Here is a 19,013-nt window from a genome sequence, read left to right on the forward strand (position 1 = left end):
TTCAGAAGGGACCCTACTCTGGGCCACTGATGGTTGTCACTAAACGGTTGCAATCCACGCCCAGGTTTTTTCTCCACCGATGGAACCTTGAGGCTGATGGAACCTGGAAGGCCGGGACCCTCCGCAAGAACCCGGGGTGGGGCAGGAGAGCGGCCGCTCTGAAGGTTCTCCGGGGCTCGGACGCCCCGGGGGCGGTGCTGTGGGTGACAGCTCCGTTAGAACCCCCCGCCGAGTCGCGCGGCTCTTGGCTCCAGCTCTTTGTTATGCTAATTCCCCCTTCCCAGCTGGTGCCAGCTGCCTGCACAATGAGCGCCCGGAGCCCTTGCCAGCCCTTGCCAGCCAGGGAGTGGGGGCGGGGCGCGGGAGGGGGATGGCGGGGGCGAAGGGGGGTGGCGCTCGGTGGCCTGCGTCTGGGATCCCGGCTTGGCCCAGCCCGGAGGGGTGGTGAGCGCTCCAATAGGCAGCCTTCCTCCGTCCCCCCTCCCCCACGCTGGCAGGGCCGCGCCCCTCGGGGTCTGCAGGGCATCCACTGATTCATTCCAGTCGCCCCGGCTGCCCGCCCTCCAGGTGCCAGGCCTTGATGAAAAGTAAAAGGCTCCTCGGCGGCTGGGGAGCAGTGCGGATGAAAGAGAAGCAGCCGCCTCGCAGACCACACAGCTAATCCTCCTATAAACCTCGAGCAAATAAGGGAAGAGGAAGAACAGGCCGGCTGCAGATGTGGAGTGCAGCCTCCGGGGATCCCCAAATTAAAACTCGTGCAGGGGAAGCTCTTGGACCAACACCAAATGACACTAATTGGGTTATGGGACCATAATCTTGGCTCGTATGAAACAACAACAACAACAACAAAACACCTAACAGTTACAGTCACAGCTGCACGGACTGTCTTCATGGAAAGAGGGGGGAAGTCCGCTATTTTATTACTCATAAATGAGAGAGAAGAGGGTTCTCGGATCTCCTGCCTGTGTGGGGCGGGCAGGCGGGCTGGTTGCTTGAAGGGGAGGGCAATCTGGTGCCAGGGGGAGCAGCGCGGTACCTGGCTGGCTCTGGATGTGTGTGTAGCTAATGGGCTAATGGGGGGTGGGGGAGGGGGGTACCCAGGCACCACCGGGAGCATGGCCTATCTGGAGGAATGCATTTCAGACAATAGGTTGCAGCCATATGCAGAAACCATCATTCTGGACAGGAAAACTGAGAGATTTATTCTTTAAGAAATATCCAGAAGCAATTTCTTAGTTGCTTTTGGGGGGGGGCGTGGGGGGGGGACGACAAGGGAGAGGCTTCCTGAGGAAAGAAAGGAAGGGATGAAGGGTAGAAAATTCAAGTGAAAATCTTCAGAAAGATCATTATTGTTAGAATCACAAATCTTAGAGCCAGAAGAGACCAATCTTAGAGGCCCTTTAAGTGCAGCCTCGTCATTGAGGAGAGGAAATTAAGTGGCAGAGCTCGGCCAGGCAGAGCCTGTCTCCTAACTCCGAATCTGGTGCTCTCAATAGTAACTTGGTTATAATTTTGTGGTTAAGAAACAGCAGTCATTTGACGGAAAACCAATGCAATAAACTACGACAATAAGTAAAAAGCTCAAAAATGTTAGAATGATTGAGTTGACGCTTGTTTGATCTATAATGAGAATAAGAGTTGGAAATCAATGAATTCTTACAAATGCCATCCCCGGGTGCTTCCTGGCCTGCATCTATTTATTCATCCATTACAACACCAAGATGGACAGACAGCTATAGGATTTCTTTCTGGGTCCATTTTGTGCAGAGACAAATACTGTTTTCAGAGAGATGCCCTCCATCGCTCGCATCCCTTGTGCATTAAGTCATCTTGGTAAAACCAGCTGGGTTAAGGTTGGACTGGTTGAGAATTGTAATTGATCATCCTGATTTCTTGGAATCCTATCCACCAGGAAAAAAAAACCTACTCCAGCTGCTGAGTTTCCAAACAGGGAGGACAACGGGCTGGAGGTGGCTAACCTGGATCTTCCCAGGCAGGCTGAGGACTCTGGCGCCTACTTCTCATTCTCAAACCAAATGGTTCAGTTTTGTTCTCATTTCAGGCCTACCAATCAGCAAGCATCACTACAGATATACCGCACCTTATGGAAAAGTATATACTCTTTTTGCTTTCTACATTTAAAAAAATCCTCACCCAAGCATATGTTTATTGATTTTAGAAAGAGGAGAAGGAGAGGGAGGAAGAGGAGGAGGAGGAAAAAGAGGAGGAGGAGGAGGAGGAAGAGGAGAGAAACATCAATGTGAGAGAGAAACATCCATCAGTCACTTCCCGTACTCACCCTAACTGGGGATCTAACCCGAAACCTAGGTTTGTGCCCTGACCTAGAATTGAACCCACCACCTTTTGGTGTATGGGATGACACTCCAACCAACTGAACCACCCAACCAACTGAGCCACTTAGAGGCCTGAGTGCTGTGTCAGGTGCATTACAGAGATATCTACTCAGTTCTTGATTGCCAGGACACAAGGGCAAAATATATATATATTCTTGAAAAAATGGAGAGATGTAAAACTATAATTTTTTAAATGGAATCCTATTTTGAAGCCATCAGTTGGGCTCTGAGTTTAAAGGCAACATAGAAAGGGATGAGGTTTCGAAGTAGGGACACTCACACCTTAGTTGATCTGCTTTTTAAACTTGGATCTTATAAGTGGAAACTATATGTTACTTATTTTACGATAGGCCATGGTCTCAAAGTTACACGTATACAGAAATGTCTGCCTTGGCCTCCTTTATCAGATACAGTAACACTAGAAATAATGTTTGCTTTAAATTTATTTACTCAGTTCTGTACTTTTTCTGAGTAAAAACTAGGTCTAAGAGAATGCTTCAATATAGTAATGAAATAAACTTGAACTTTGGCAAATCCTGGGGATAATTCAGAGATATGTGGTTTTAATCTTTTCACTTGTAAGGGACACCTCTTATTCCCTTCACATGGCCAATGTTCTGATGAAAGATTCTATCCATAGAATTATATTTATTCATTTTCCTGTCAGAGTTCTCTGTCTGTGCTAACTGTGTTAACCCAGAGCTGATTTAATTCCAGCCAAAGGTAAAGAAATTTGACATGGGTTCGCCTGGGCAAATGCTTTTAGGAAATTTTATGATTTCCAGTAAGCTTTTTGAAATAGTAAAAATTTCTCAGGGACCCCAATGACTACCTTCCAAACTGTCTACGGGTTCTGGGTCCCAGATTTAAGTTCAAGCTTTCTGTACAGAACCCAGGAGGCTGAATACTTTCCACACAAAGGAGGAACTGGTACTGCCAGGTCTGGGCTTCAGGCTGCCAGGGACAGCAGTGGAGAAAGTCCGAATAACCCATAGCACCCATCATGGGCACCCAGGCAAGGGCGAGTCACTTCCCCAGTATCAAAGCCTCTAATCTAGACATCTCACAAGGTGGGCACAGTATGCCACCCCATCTTACAGCCAAGGAAACCAGGAAACCGTGGCCGTAGGAGGTAACGTGGCTTGCTGGTCAAGGCCAAGGTTGTACAGCTACAGTGGCAGAGCTGGGATTTGTGTCTAGCCAGTGTGACTCCACACCCCTACTCTGAACCCTCCGATGTATTCACAAGTAACCCGAAATCGCTGTGCCTGAGCTGAACAAGAGAAGTGCCTTGGGCTAATGCCTATACATAATCACAAAGATGTTTTGGTGGGTTCATTGGAAAGCACAGAATCTAACGACCTGACCTGGAGAACAACAGTGAGAAACCCTCCCAGCTCCCAGAAAGGGCGGACAAGGCATTTCTCTCTTTCTGCCAAAACATAAAGGAAATCCTTTAGTCCCTGAAATGGTTATTCCTGTGTTTTTAAAGAGGTCTGATCAAAAAAAAAATTGTCTTCTTTCCTTCTTACCTTTAAGACGTTTCCTTAAGCAAAGAGAATTCGCTCTGCAATGCACATGGAACACTGTATTTCTCAGACGTCCACTCTGCTCCTTCAGAGATCAACGCCCAACCTTTTGCTGAAACCCCTTGCCTTTTAGCCTGCCATTTTCTGTCTTTTCCTTACTGTGCACTCAGGGGTTTCATGAGTTTTGAGGATGGTCTAGATGCCTGAGGGCTGTGCCAGGGGCATTTCAGAGATCTCTGCTCACTTCTTGATGGCCAGGACACAAGAATTATGTCACATCTGAGCTCAGCTCATTGCAATGGCTCAGAAGGCATCTGTAGAAAGAGCTCCATGTCTAGAAATTTCCAGGCTGGGTTCAGGTGTGAGCCCACCCATCAGAAGGGGCAGCGGAGGATCACAGGCTGATGCCTGGACTCAGCCGCTGCCATGGAATTACCCGGATGGAGGCAGTGCCTGTTGAAGGCCATGTCCCTCCTCCCTAATGCTCTGCTATTTGCCCACTTGTCTTGGGATCTTAGCAGGAAGCAAGACCACAACTTATGCATCTGCAAGTTCTTCTCTATGTGTGTTCTCCCCTCCCCTCAAGAGAGGGCATTTTACAAGATTTTATAACTTTAAATCAAGGGAACAGTAATAAAAGTGCAGCTCAGAAACATGGGAAATTTCATGAGAAATGACTTGTTCATCTCCATACATTCTATCAGTCTCATTGTGGTCAAAAGCAGGTGTTGCCAGCCTACGAATAAGTAACTTGCATTTTAAAAATTACAAAATTGGACCTACACCAAAAGGAAAAAAACCAACCATAGGGAGCCCACCAGAGAACAGTTTACCAAGGAAGATGAAACTCCTGGTGGTGGTTTGCAAACAGCAGCAGACTAGCTAGTGTAAATCCCCTTCATTTAGTCATCGGTTCTTCAGCCTGTCACAGATACTGAAGGGAAATGCAGAAACAGGAAATTACAGACTATTTTAAACAGCATGTTTTATTAAACTCACTTGCTGATGCACTTTATGGCAGGATGCGAGACTCAAGTGTTCATAACTTACATTTTTGCAAGTGCTTTTCCTAAGTGAGTTCTCCCAGCTGAAATATGGCTTGTACACAGAGCTGGAAACAGTCTCTGAACTAGTCACTGGCCGCAGGTCATGTAGCTGTGTCACATGCGATGGAAAAGTGTTAGCCATGTGAAGGGAGTATACCTCGCTTATCCCCTGTAACGCTAAGAAAACGATGTAGTAACTAAAAGATTCTGAATGCATTTATTTTTATCCACAGAATCAAAACACAGCAATCTATTTTTAAAAAAATTTTTTTTTATTGATATCAGAGAGGAAGGGAAAGGGAGAGAGAGAAACATCAATGATGAGAGAGAATCATTGATCAGCTGCCTCCTGCACGCCCCACACTGGGGATCGAGCTGGCAACCCCGGGTATGTGCCCTGACTAGGAAAACGAACGTGACCTCCTGGTTCATAGGTCGACGCTCAACCACTGAGCCACGCCGGCTGGGCAAAACACAGCAATCTTAAAATAAATTACTAGGAACTATACATTGTCTCTTTTGTTATCTAAACAGTGATTTCATTCTTCCCTTCCTGGGACAATTCTGCCTCTAGTTTAAACCATCGTTAATGCCATGCAGAATCCTGATTTTGGAAATTGGCAGAGATGTGATCACCTTAACTACAAATAAATGACTTCACACTTAAGGGACTGTCATGAAAATGGATTTGATCAACTTATTTTCAAGAACGTTTTCTGCTCACAATTTGAGGGATAGGAACGCTTAGCTGTGTCGCAGAAGAATCTATGTTGTCTGACATTGACGGTGAGGGTGACACCTCTTCGGCTATGCCCATGTCTTCTGCAAGGTGTTCTTGGCTCTCCTCTATCATACATGGAAAGGAAGTTGTCAAGTGGAGCTGTAACACAAGTTCATGATTGGAGGGGTGGGCAGTCACGCCTTGATGGAGTTATCTACGAGCTCTAAAAGTAAATACCTTCATTCACTCGCTTCAGTATTTACTGAGAAAAGTAGCATGCAAAATGGTCTAAATGTCTATTGTCTTAAAAGATTATGCCAAAGATGCTTTACCCTAATGATTGATTGGTTGTCAAATAGTCACTTCGAAGAGTTTTGAATTTTTCTCCCTTCCTCCCAGGTCCCCATCCCTGCAATCTTTTTTTTTCTTTTTTAAATTTCCATAGACTTTATTTTTTAAAAAAAAATATATTTTATTGATTTTTTACCGAGAGGAAGGGAGAGGGATAGAGAGTTAGAAACATCGATGAGAGAGAAACATCGATCAGCTGCCTCCTGCACACCCCACACTGGGGATGTGCCAGCAACTAAGGTACATGCCCTTGACTGGAATTGAACCTGGGACCCTTCAGTCCGCAGGCCAACGCTCTATCCACTGAGCCAAACCGGCCAGGGCATCCATAGACTTTATTTTTATGAGCACTTTTAGGTTCACAGCAAACTGAGCTGGAGGTACAGGGATTTCCCATATCCCTTCCCCACCCCCGCCCCATGCACAGCCACCCTCATCTCAATATCCCCCGATCCCCACAAAGGAGTGCCTTTGTTACCATCTATGCACCTGCATTGATACATCATCCCCCCAAGTTTACATTGGAGTTCACTGTTCATCCCTGCAATCTTGTTCCCAGGACCCCTTTCAAGGTGAAGTGTAGAATAATAGGATTTTAGCGTGGAAGCATATAATGGTGATTACCTTTGCCCTTTTAAAGGGCCTTTACAGACCATCTTCTACATCACCCACTTTTAGGGAGGAAGGACCAGAGACAAAGGTTCATGATTTGGTTAATGACATGCACCTCGCTGCCTAGGGGTAGCAATTAAAGGCACTCTTGGGGAGCTGGGCCATTTTCTTAAGTGAAGATTTCCCCTCATTTAACTTTTAAAAGTCTGGATTCTGCCACATCAGGTTTCCCTTACAGCTGAGCGCAGCAAGGAGAAAAGGTGCTCTTTCCATGTGGGGAGAGAGCAGGGAGAGGTGAAGGAGGGTGTGTTTGATTTCCCAGGCTCAGAGGATGCAATATAGAACCCAGTTAATAGGTTGAACTTGCTGCTAAGGGGTGCCATGGCCATTCTGGAAAAACCCAGCTTAGTGTCTCCTGAGCAGAGATGACAACGCAGGCACGTAGGAGGCCCTGATGCTCTCATCCCAACAGGAACATTTTTGTTATTCAGGTGGATGGTTCGGGATTATTTTTTTGGTGATGACAAAGGTATTCCTTGTACTATGTTGGAAATGTCGTGAAACTAAAGCTTGATGACTAACAATGACAAATGTGACGCTGCTGGATCCACAGGCATCGCTGCGCCTGCAGGGGAGCTCTAGCGGGCTCTGTGGAGCAGGTGCTGGGCCCGCAGTCAGGTGAGTGCTGTGGAAAGCCACCAGCTCCGCCATTTCCAGATCTGCCATCAGGAACAACATCTGGAAGTGCTGGGCTTTTTAAAAGCAAAAGGATAAGTCCTTCCTTTCATATTTAAATCTCCGTGATGTATTACACTCATAATAAGGATGGCACATTTGACAAATTAATTAGCTGCCAACGAGCATTCCCCTTTCTTCAGATAAAATATTAGCCTCTTAGAATAACATGAATACGGAATTGTATGGAATATTACCAGCAATCATCTGTAGCCGTTTTTACCACTTACAAGGTCATCTTCTTGACAATTTGACATTTCCTAAAGGAATGAACTAGGAGTCAGTATTTACAGATTCATCTTATGCTATTTTTTTTCCCCCAGAAACTCTGCCAAAGCTAAAATCTCTGGGTTCTTTAAGATAAAACCTTACTGATGATCAATTGCATTGTGCTCTTAATCCATAGAAATCTAAACCTGTAAACCAGGACCATTCAAAAACACCTGTCATACTGACTTCAAGTAAAAACTCCCATGTGGCCACTGCCCACTACAGTTTCTAGTCGTTTTGAGTTGTTGGGTTGTTTTTTTGTTTGGTTGGTTTTTGTTTGTCTGTTTTTAAGGAGAAAGAGCAATGGAAAAGAGAAACATGGCCGATAATCATTAAAATAAGGAAATCTTAATGAATTTTGATCATTTTAATAAATATATATCAAGAAAACCTCACTTTATTACAACAACACATTCATATACAAGCGTCTATCATCTAAGTTTTCAACATCAAATGTTTATCAAATATTGAAAATAAAGGACAAACTTTACTAGACTATTTAGCCATAACACAAGAACATGTTTGAAAAATTGGTCCTTGTGGACATTGTCCAAATAATGATCCTACTCATACACTGTATGAATGAGACCTATATTTAATATTAATAGCAGTAATAAAAAAAGCTTTATCTTGGAGAAACTGGGAGGACTTACTTATTTCCTCCATTTGGCATTTGGTTCGTGCAGTCCTGTTTAAGGAGGCCCAATCAAATAGTGACTTTGAAATTGGAACACAGTTAAGCAGGAGGAACTGGCTGGAGCAGAGGGAAGGAGGGTCAGAGGGGTGCTCTGAACCCTCTTACAAATGTACAGATTAAAGAAATGATTGAGAAAAATGTTGACCAAATACGTAGACTGTAGCTATTGCCGGCTGAGTCCCATTTCTCCAAAATAACTTTCCCAAACCTAAAATCTTTACATTCTTTAAGATAAAACCTTATTGATCACCACATCATTTATTAACATTGTGCTTCTTAATCAACAGCAAAAGTTATATATAAAAAACCACATGCTTTTATAATCTAAACGAGTGAAATGATGCAAAACAGATTAAAATATAATGCATGCCACTGGTTCATGAACTTCATTGGACAAGAAAACCAAACCAAACCAAACGACCCCAAACCCAAAAAACCCAACCCCAGCAACAGACGGTTGCCATAGAAAAGCCCAAACAGCTAGCGCTGGTTCCCAACAGCTCTCTCTATTGTTTCCTCCATCCCTTTCAAAAAATGCCAAATTCAGAAACAACTGGGCATCAAAAATAAAGGAACCATAGAGATGTCGAATCAAAAGTTGAACGCAATAGCTCGAAGGTAACGGTTTCCAAACAATATCGATCCACCCTGTGTGTGTTTTTCCTGTTTGTTAAATCCCTGCTGTAACTCTGATTCATCCTTAATTTTCACATTGGCAAAAATTAAGATAAAGTAAGGCACCGAAAATCGCCCTGTATACCACTTCCCTAAAAGCCTCAGCACCCACCGCAGGCGAGCGGGAATTTGCAGGGAGCACCCTCCACACATAGTGTTGATTGCCGCCCCTAGACAGGTGTGTCTCCTTTACGTTATGTTCTATTTTCGTCTGTCACACCAGCCTGTTAAATACAAATACTTAACAGCACCATGAAGCCATTTCACCTAGCTCCCTGTCTTCAGTCTTTCATTCAGAAAAAAATACTGTAGCCTATAGACCAGTGGTTCTCAACCTTGGTTGCACATTAGAATCACCTGGGAATCTTTTTAAAATTCTGATTTCTGGGCCTCATCCTCTGGAAATTCTGTTTCTGTTCCTAATGTGGCCTCACCCCATAACAAAGAAACAGCATTTCTGGAGGGTGAGGCCCAGAAATCAGGATTTTAAAAAGATTCCCAGGTGATTCTAATGTGCAGCCAAGGTTGAGAACCACTGCTATAGACGAAGCAGACCTCCTTTGCTGGTTATATTGATTTGTTTACCAAATACCTACCTAATTCATTGGCAAACGTTGAAGTTTCTTAGCTAGTGACAGGCTCCTTGGGGATAATGGACATGTCACAAGGGCGCATTGTCCCCCCGGTCTAATCTACTGGTCTTTTCTGTAAGAAAACTAAGATAGACTTTTAAGCATGAAGTCAACTGTTTTCTTGGAAAAATTACCACACTTCTAAGTAGCTCACTGATGCCTACTATACAGATGTTTTACGCAATCTGCTCTCCAGGCATTAAAACGACACGGCATGTTCATGGCATAATCGTATCAGTTGTACAAAACTAGAAAAATCCATTCAGAATAAAATGTAGGAGCGCTAATTGATCATGCTGAGCATGCGTCAGAGTTGCGGTGGGAAGATGGCTCGTGTTTCACTTCCTTTTGCTGCAGCACAGTTTGTTGCCCGGTGAAGGCTCCTTTCTCCTCAAGGACTTTTTCCAGGACTCACTGACACTGTGTTTTTCATTATAGCCAGTCTCAAAATAATCATAAAATTGGCCTTGGCTCCCAAAACGAGAGGTCATTTCAACATGATACATGGCTTTCGAGGACACCAGATCTGTGAGTGTCATCGTCAGATTCGCCTCATGTAATTTGGCGTTTCGTGAAGAGCAAGCGCCTGCTATTAGTAACAAAGTTTTCGCTGGCAGGTATATGGCCGTCACCCTTGTAAACTCGGTGCACCGCCTACAATCAAAATCCACCTGGTGGGAACAACTTAGTACAGGCAGAGAGGTAAGAGGACGAGGCAGAGGAAGAGGAAGAGGAGGAGGAGGAGGAGGAGGAGGAGGAGGGGGAAGAGGAGGAGGAAGAGGAAGAGGAAGAGGAGGAGGCAGTGGTGGAGGCACTTCCAACATTAGCATTGACAGAAAGGGGTAAATTTAGGTAGTGACCACCACAATCTTGGTAAAAGCAGCAGGCATGAATCTTCTCACACTCCTCTTTGGCCATCCGAGGTCGTTTCCGGTAAGGACAGTCCTGAGCCACGAACCACTCCTGGGCAGGGGCGCCATTGAACGAGCAGGCAGGGAAGCACCAGTTATTCTGCATGATAATTTCTCCATGGATCCTTTTCATCAAATTGTTTATCAGGACCGATCTTCGGAGGTACACTTCAGGGTCGTCGATAAACTTTAGCTTCTCTAAGGACATGTAAAGGATGTGGGCTCGCTCCTCAAAAATGGAGATGGTCTAAAAATCCAAACAGGAAGAGAAAGCTTAGGAAAGGGACTCTATGGATATATCATCGCAGCATCATTCTTTCTGGGCCGTGTCTGGATCTGGGAATGCGTGGCCCTGTTTCCCCAGGTTCCTGTAGAGCAGTGGTTCTCAACCTTCTGGCCCTTTAAATACAGTTCCTCATGTTGTGACCCAACCATAAAATTATTTTCGTTGTTACTTCATAACTGTAATGTTGCTACTGTTAGGAATCGTAATGTAAATATCTGATATGCAGGATGATCTTAGGCGACCCCTGTGAAAGGGTCGTTCGACCGCCAAAGGGGTCGCGACCCACAGGTTGAGAACCGCTGCTTTAGAGAGGTTGACCCCTGTGCTACGAACGGCCCCTTCCTGACTCACTGGTGTGGCCAAGCCCCAGGGAATCCAGCCACAAGTCAGACCTCCGCAGGGACAAGCCAGGTTGCTGCCTCTTTCATGGCACAATGAGGAGGACGGAAAAGATACTGAACTGTGCTGTAAGAAGCCAGGAGGGTAGTCTCCCTGGAGGGCAGAGAGGTAGTGACTAGAAGGGGGGCCATGGAAGGGTTCTGGGTTCTGGTGATGTTGCTTCTTGATCTGGATACTAATGACATAGATATGGTCACTGTGTGAAATTCTCCAAGCTGTACTCTTATGATACTTGTGCTTTTATGTGTGCAACACACATGCATCTATGTGGCGAGCCGGCACGGCCATGGCATACTCAGACCCACACTGGGCGCCTTATGTGCCGCGCCAGCTCAGCCAGGTTCAGTGACCCTGAGAAGGGGCGGTGAAGGATTGAGAAAAGACAGACAAGAGAAGAAAGCTGGGTCTGGGTGGGATGCTGCCCTCTCGGATGGAGACACAGCCCCACGGACTACAAGCCGTGTCTTTATTTTATCGCCAGATTCCACGAGGCAAAGTAAGGGCGTGGTCAAGATGTTTACAACATTCTCCTGGGTTTCGATCCTACATGCACCTGAACTCTATCAAGCCCACATCACTCAGGCACATGGGGCCACGTGTTCGGACCATAGGTTCAAGCTTACAACGATAGCTGTTGGCTATAATTGTGCTGGGAGGGCTCTGCCCTCCAAGCTGAGACTTGCACGTGGCCATGAGAGGACTGTGCCCTCTCATTAGTCCGAGGCTTGAACCTATCCAAACACTGTAGCTGCTCTCCACACATATAGACACACAGACTCACATATTGTATGTCAATAAATGATTTAAAAAGATGCCGACATACAAGACATAATGAGTCCACTTCAGAGCCTGGCCTAGCCGTCCAGGGGCATGAGATCTGGTCTCCATGTTGTCCCTCTTTCAATCCTCTGGGTTTCATATTTGCAATGATCTTTGCTCGAAGGGGGGACGATGATTAAGGAATGAAGCTCAGAACCTGAAAAGTTCTGAAGAGCCAAAGTAGGCATCCTTCTGGGCCGGGCAGGAGCAGGGACACCGAGAGGGAATGAGGGGGCTCACTCCTGAGTGATGGTTGGTACAGATCCAGCAGCAATTGGAAAACTGCTACAACCACAACACAAGCTAAAGAGGAAACACACTTCTTGTGTCCTAGGGGCCAGCTCTTCCAGCTCATAAAAAAGCCAAGTGGTAGCATAACCCGAGGAGCGGAGAACTGAACCAGCCCAGGCTGACCAAAGGCAGGGACTACACACGCAGGGAGAAGCCCAACACCTGCCAGTGTGTGCTGATGTCTTCATGAGCAGGGTCAACGTGACTTCTACAGGACAGGGGTGGTGACGGGGGACGTAGGGGAGTCAGAAGAGACAGAGAGAAAGATGAACCGAACAACTAAAACTCCTCTCTGCCTTTCAGACAGCTAGGGTCTGGGCTGACTAAGTCAACAGCTATATTTTGAAGAAAGATAACAGTAAGGAAAAAGAGATGGTGTTTGAAAAGCTTAGATGGCCAGTTTCATACTTCTACACACTTTCCTGATCCTGTAATTTTCTTATAATATGTGCAAAAAGTGAGCTTTGGTGTTTTCTTGGGAATGGATGATATATTTGAACAAAATGAACATATGTAACAAATGTGCAATGAAGTGCAGGTTTCTACTTTCATGCACACACTGGAGGGAGGGTGAGTCCATCCCTAAAGGGAGGGGCAAAGCCCGGAGGAAGCACCCCACGTGGGCACACACAGAGGGGGCGCTGTCCCAGGAGCCAGAGCTGAGGGCGAGAGCAGGTCAGAGAAGGGAAAGGGCATTTCAGCACACGTGAACACCAGGACTAGCCACAACCCGTAACACAGCCCGAGAAGAAAAGGAAATCATTTGTAAAAGAGACGCTCCTTGGATTATATAATTCTGTTATTTCTGGGCAGTGGAGCGCCTGCTGGCTCTTTTCTCAACTCCTTGTGAAAAATAACGCAGGACCCAAAAAAGTGACAACGATTAATATGGCTATGATGAGAAGTAGCTCCCTTTCATTGCTTGGGAGGAACAATTTAATTTTTTGGAAATGGATCAGGCAACTGTTACTCAGTATCTTAAACTCTTAATAAAAGTAATGACTATTAAAAAAAACATACTTTATGGCTACAGCTGCTGAGTGGTGGGTGAAAATCCTCTTCTTCCACATACTTCCTCTTAAAGTATGTGATCTTGGATGTTGTTATAGGATTTGAAATTCCCCTGTAATGTGATCCTGTGGTAATAAATCAGATATGACAAATGACATGCGGTTTGCCAGAGGTTCTCCAAACAAAATACTTTTCTCTCCTTTCCTTCTAGAAGATAACTTGGCTACGTATCTCTCTGTACATGTGGTGATTAAAAGCAAACACTTGTCTTAATAATTGCTATCATACAGAATCCTGTGACCCAGGCCAGGCAAGGCTTCCTAGACAATGAGAGAGGAAAACGACATATTTCAGCCTTCACTAAATACTCAGATTCTTTGCACAGGCAAACTCAAAAGGGGAGGACTGTAACAACTCCGAAATAGTATTAATATTTCTTCAAATTGTTTAATTAAATCCATGATACCCTAACACCACTCAAATACAGGGTGCCCCCTCCCCAAAATGTATACACTTTAACAGCTGATAGTTCAATTTTGAAAATGAAAGTATTTTAATAAACGCTGCCTTTATAATTATTCAAAGTGTGTGTACATTTTGGGGGACACCCTATATATACATATACTAAGTTATAAGCATAATAATTAAACAACTTTCAAGTATTATTGGCTTTAGGTAAGGAAAGTATTGGCTTTAGGTAAGGAAAGAAATGATCAACGGTACATGGGAATTGTAATATTTCTTCTTTCAAAATATGAAATTTAAAATTTAAATTTTGGATAACTAAAGTCCTTTTGGCTCTCAAAAATGTAACAGGGTCTACTTTTTAAAGACCACAGCTTTTAATCCTTTTTAGCAAACCAGACTTCACAAGTACTTGTTTTACATTGTAGGGTTCTTTAAAAATTGCTAGTACTACACACAAATCCAAAGGAGCTTACCTTAAAATATTAGAATAAAGAATGAGAAAGAACATAGTTCTGTTTTCTGAGCTTTGACATTTTTCCCTACAATACCAAAGCCAATTGTGTGCTTAATAATAAGAAGAGACACAGCACTGCTGGCCCAAAGTGCAGATTCCTTTTTGTCTCATGGGACGAGGATTTCATTGTCAAGCCCCCTGGGGCTTGTCTAGCTTTGAGAGAACCATGCAATTCCACAAAACCCAAACCCCAAACTGAGAGTTTCAAAATCTGGTTTGGTTCTCTTTAAAAAAAAAAAAAAAGACACATGACTTCTACCCGAAGCAGCAGCACATGTCCAGACTCAGATTTGAATGCAATTTAAGTATCACCTCTGGTCCTCTCCCTGGAGCCCTGGGCTCAGGTAGGAGAGATGCATGGGCAGCCTGGAAAAGCCCCTGGAGCTGGGCTCAGCTCAGAGAGGCCCTGCAGACACCCCTTCCTCCCACCAGTCCAGCCTCAGAGAGCAGCAGGCGAAGGTCAAGAGCAGTACCTGCCAGCGGGGGGCCGGCTCCCCGGTCTCCCTGCAGAGGAGCCTGTGCTGGCCCTGGGGGGCTCGGGCCTCCGTAGCTGTCAGCCTCCCATAGTGTCTGGTACCCTGCAATTTCAGCAGCTCCTTCCGAGACAATGGGCTCGCAGAATCTATTCATGGACAGAACCAGAGTCATCGCTGACAGCCTCAGATCTGAAAAAACAGAAAACAGCCCCGATCAGGAGGAAGCCAGGCCCTGGCCTTGGCATCTTCATCCCTTTGCTCTGGGAAACTTTTACTTCTGGGTCCTCCCTTCACCCTGAAACAGTTGATTGTTTTTTCAAAGAGAACCTCAGCAAACTCTCTCGCTGCTGTTAGCTCAGCCTCTGCGTTCGGCAATCTGCATTTCATGGGCGGATCTTTAAAACCCCATCTCGTATTGTTCTCAGATTCCCCTCAGCCCTCTTCAAGGCAGCTGCTTTGCCTCCTAAACACATTTTCCTCCTGACCTTGCCACAGCAAATGTACCGCTGGCAGGCAAGGCCAAAACCCTTGCGCTTCCTTTCTATTAATAAGGCGAAATCAATTTTCTAGCCAATCCCCCGAGAGTCTCCTTTGATGAAATCCGCTAATCAATCAAAAGAAAGGGGTAGGGGAGGCAGAAACCTCCACCAGGAATCCCTACTGACGCTCTCAGGTTCCTCTGTTCCGCTGCCCCCTCCTCCTCCTCCTCGAGTTTCCGCAGGGCCAGTTCCTCTACAACATTCTGGGGCTCCCTCCGCTTTCTTCTCCCAAAGCGAAGCAGACAGAGACACACTTGGTAGTTGTTTCCACCAGCCCTGATCGGCCTGAACTGGATCTGCCTCCAGTCAAAACACTGAGAGATGAAGACAGAAAATTGGCTCCAGTTTCAAGCCGTGAGTTGCAGTCCCACAGGAGCCAAGCACAACATCCACGGAGCAGGCGGAATATTAAACAGGAGCCAGGGCTTTGGGGCCAGAGGCAGCCGACAACTCTTTACACTGCAAAGCCCAGACACAAGGCAGGAACTTTCCAAGAGGCAACACACCACACTCATGCCCTTCTCTCCAGTTCGCGTCCTTCCCCAGGGCCTCCAGGGAGACAGGGAGCCTTCTTGCTCTGTGAAGCGAGCTGGGCCCCTCCATAACTCAGGTTTGGGGGGTGGGGTGGGTCATGTCCATGGGGGCTCAGTGCCTTCCCTTGGTCCTAAGTAGGCCTCAAGGTAGGGTCAAGAGTGAGTTCAAGGAAGAAAAGGGTCTGATACTAAAGTAAAAAGACTCAGGGGCCACAGATCAGTGGTGACAGAAGAGCAGCCTCAGTGCCTCCCTAAGTGCCAGGTCCTTTAGGAGAGCCAAACCTTCACCCTCACTCTGCAGTTTAAAGAACTGTCACAGGGTGATGTCAGGCCTGCTTTCTGCAGATTGACTGTCTTGCACATATGCATGAAGGGTCTAGTTCTTGCTTTCTTCTCCAAATTATACAGCTTATAATGTTTTGGGGAAAGGGTGACTCTCCCATTGTCTCGTGGGAGACTATTATAACAAGGGGCCACTTCCAGGTAAAAGACACCAGGGATAGGGAAAAATAGCTTCATTAAAGTGACAAGGTCCTTCTGACAAACACAGAAGCTCTTGGCAGCAATGGCTCCATCCTTCACACAGGCTTCTCTTGGGGATCCTAAATTCCATCCCAACCTCACTAGAGAGTGAAGCAAAGCCTTCTATAGACAGGGAAGTGTCTGGGGTGGTGGTGGTGGGGGCAGGGGGGCGTCAGTGGCTGGAATTAGGACCTAGCTGATTTGGGCTTCTAAACCACTTCCCCCTTCTCTTTCCAAATGCCCTCCGAAGAGGCAGCTGCTAGGACTTATTAGAAAAATCTTATTGCAAGAGAAGAAGAAGAAGAAGAAAAAAGAGGTTCAGTGAATTCTCTAAAAAGACATGGTGGGACACGTCATTCATTTTGTCCTTTGAGTCACCAACCAAAAAATTTAAACTACATTGATTGAACAAACTACGCCATTCTGTCTGTCACCCCCTCCAACGCTGCATCCGAACAAGTTACAAAACCTCATGGTAATTTATTCCCTGGAAGACTCTCATGACATGGTCCAAACTGAAACTCTTAACCTATTTTAAGACAATTGCATCAGGAAGTGCTATTGCCATGAACATATGAATTAGAGGTTTTTCTGAGGCAGCAGCCCTCTCTTAGTGACTGCGACAATATTTTCCAGCTTGACATTTACCCTCCCTTTTGTGCTGGATTCTAGGAATAAGATCCAAACTTTTTGCCCGAGAAGAACTTTTATTACATCGAAACCAAAGCAGGTTGACAAATCCATGCCCTGTAAGAGAGGAAAGTATTTGCAGGCCGCAGCAGCAATTACCTTTGTTTAATAGGACATTATGTGGGCCCTGGACTGTGTTATGTCAGTAAGAGTTTGTTTACATTTTAAGGACTTATTGTTGTAGCTTTTCTGGTTAAGGATTTCAGTGTTTCTATTTGTCAGTATTGTTTCCAGTACATAAATATTTATCATCACGCATTGGAACTTGAATCGTGAACTTGAAACCAGGCAAAATTGTTTTTATTTTGGCTGTTTTTTCCCTTCATGATACTAATTTCAGTAAGTTTTTCTTTTCTGAATTGAAAACGTTGACACACAAAATCCTAACCTGGAGAGGCTGAGTTCCACAGCTATTGAGTCTTCCTAGTCTATTTAGAATTTACAGTCGAGGATGTTAACCAATGAAGAAGGCAAGTGTAAGGTTCAGGAAGAATTGGAGTGTGCAGCGCTAAGCACCGATGTTTCACGTGATTCTTTATTTGTGTTATATGCGCAGACCCACACTGTCATTATTCTCTGTAGGATGAGATTTACATATCATTCTACTACTGAAGTCAGAAGTTTAAGTCCACAAATTAATGTGCTGTTAATATTAAATATAGCCGCCAAGATCTATAGTAATGGCAAAATCTGCTTAACATGAGAGATGAGTGGATTAAAAAACAAAATAAAACAAAAACAAAAGTGTGTTCAAGTGTGTTTTGTTCATACATTGGGTTTAAAAAAATCAAAAGGCTCTAACCTTTTATCCTCAGGCTCCTACATGCCTGTTTTGTGAGCCAAGTGATGTAGTGGTATGACCCCTCCAGCATCCCCAGGCGGCTGAGGGCTCCAGCTTTCCCAGAAAATGCTCCCAGTAAAGTTACCGGGCACTTCTATTCGGTTTGGTTTTTCCAGATGGGCTGGGCTTTTTTTCTCGGAGCCATTATGATGCTAATAGGAGTGACTGGCACACAGAACAGGGTAGCCCCAGATTGTGGCACCTTGAATCTAACGGAGGCCTCTGGTCATTCTTTGCCCACTCCCTCCCCACCCCCCATCTGTCCTTAGAAATTAAAGAACATTTTATTAAGAGCATTATAGCAGTTAGAGGTCTGATCCCAATCCTGGAAAGCAGGTAAGTAAAGGGCTTGATATTTTCAAAGCACTGACATTGCCTGTCTCAAATGCCCTGCCCCAGTGGAACCAAGCCCAGGCCTCCACATTGTCCCTAATAAGATCTCAACAGTTCAACCCAGCTCTTGAGAGCGGTGGTGGGAGAGGCTGGATGGGCGCAATAAAATCCTCCCAACCCTTCCCACATAGACAGACACGGCTCTTAGGCCAGGCCTGGCAGAGAACACCTGTCTGCCCTGAGAAGTACATTTCTCTGAGGGCCATGAGCTCTAGGTCAGGTCCTGGGTCCGAGGAGGAGCGGCGGAAGGTGGGTGTCCAAGTCGCTGGGGCCAGGTCTTCCCATCCCAGGCCCCAGCCTGGGATCCGAAGCTTAGAGAACCGACCCCCTGCGGGCTGGCAGCAGCCCTCAAATCCCGGCTCCCAATCAGACACACCCCCGGGGTCGTGCCCAAGCCTCCGAGCCCCTCCGTGGGGCAGCGAGCAGCGCCCTGGCTACCACCGGCCGCAGGGGAAAGTAAACAACACCCCAAGTGTCTGGGAACAAAGGCAAGTTGTCTTTCCACAGCCTCTCCTGAAGAATAAGGGCTATTATTATTCTTTCTGTTCTTCATTCTTCTTCTTTTTTTTTTTTTAAACCAAGTTTCCTTCTAAGGAAATAAACACCAAAGTGGATTCCAAGAAATGACTCAGGCGGTGGCTGGGTCTGCGATGCTGGCCGGTCGCGCTCAGCCGCAGCCCATCTGCCCGCCTCCCTCC

The 19,013-nt window shown here is 45.7% G+C and overlaps 1 protein-coding gene across 1 annotated transcript; it reads right to left on the reverse strand.

Moving 5' to 3' along the window:
• Positions 1–9,428: 9,428 nt before the first annotated feature.
• On the reverse strand, positions 9,429–15,456 carry SERTAD4 (SERTA domain containing 4). Its single transcript, XM_006089918.3, is given in 7 exon segments — positions 9,429–10,101; positions 10,103–10,264; positions 10,267–10,359; positions 10,361–10,780; positions 13,349–13,464; positions 14,795–14,986; positions 15,440–15,456. Coding segments are annotated over 6 exon segments (1,107 nt in total). The 5' UTR covers positions 14,970–14,986; positions 15,440–15,456; the 3' UTR covers positions 9,429–9,960.
• Positions 15,457–19,013: the final 3,557 nt, after the last annotated feature.

Source organism: Myotis lucifugus, unplaced genomic scaffold, assembly GCF_000147115.1.
Source record: "Myotis lucifugus unplaced genomic scaffold, Myoluc2.0 scaffold_65, whole genome shotgun sequence".
Classification (NCBI taxonomy): domain Eukaryota; kingdom Metazoa; phylum Chordata; class Mammalia; order Chiroptera; family Vespertilionidae; genus Myotis; species Myotis lucifugus.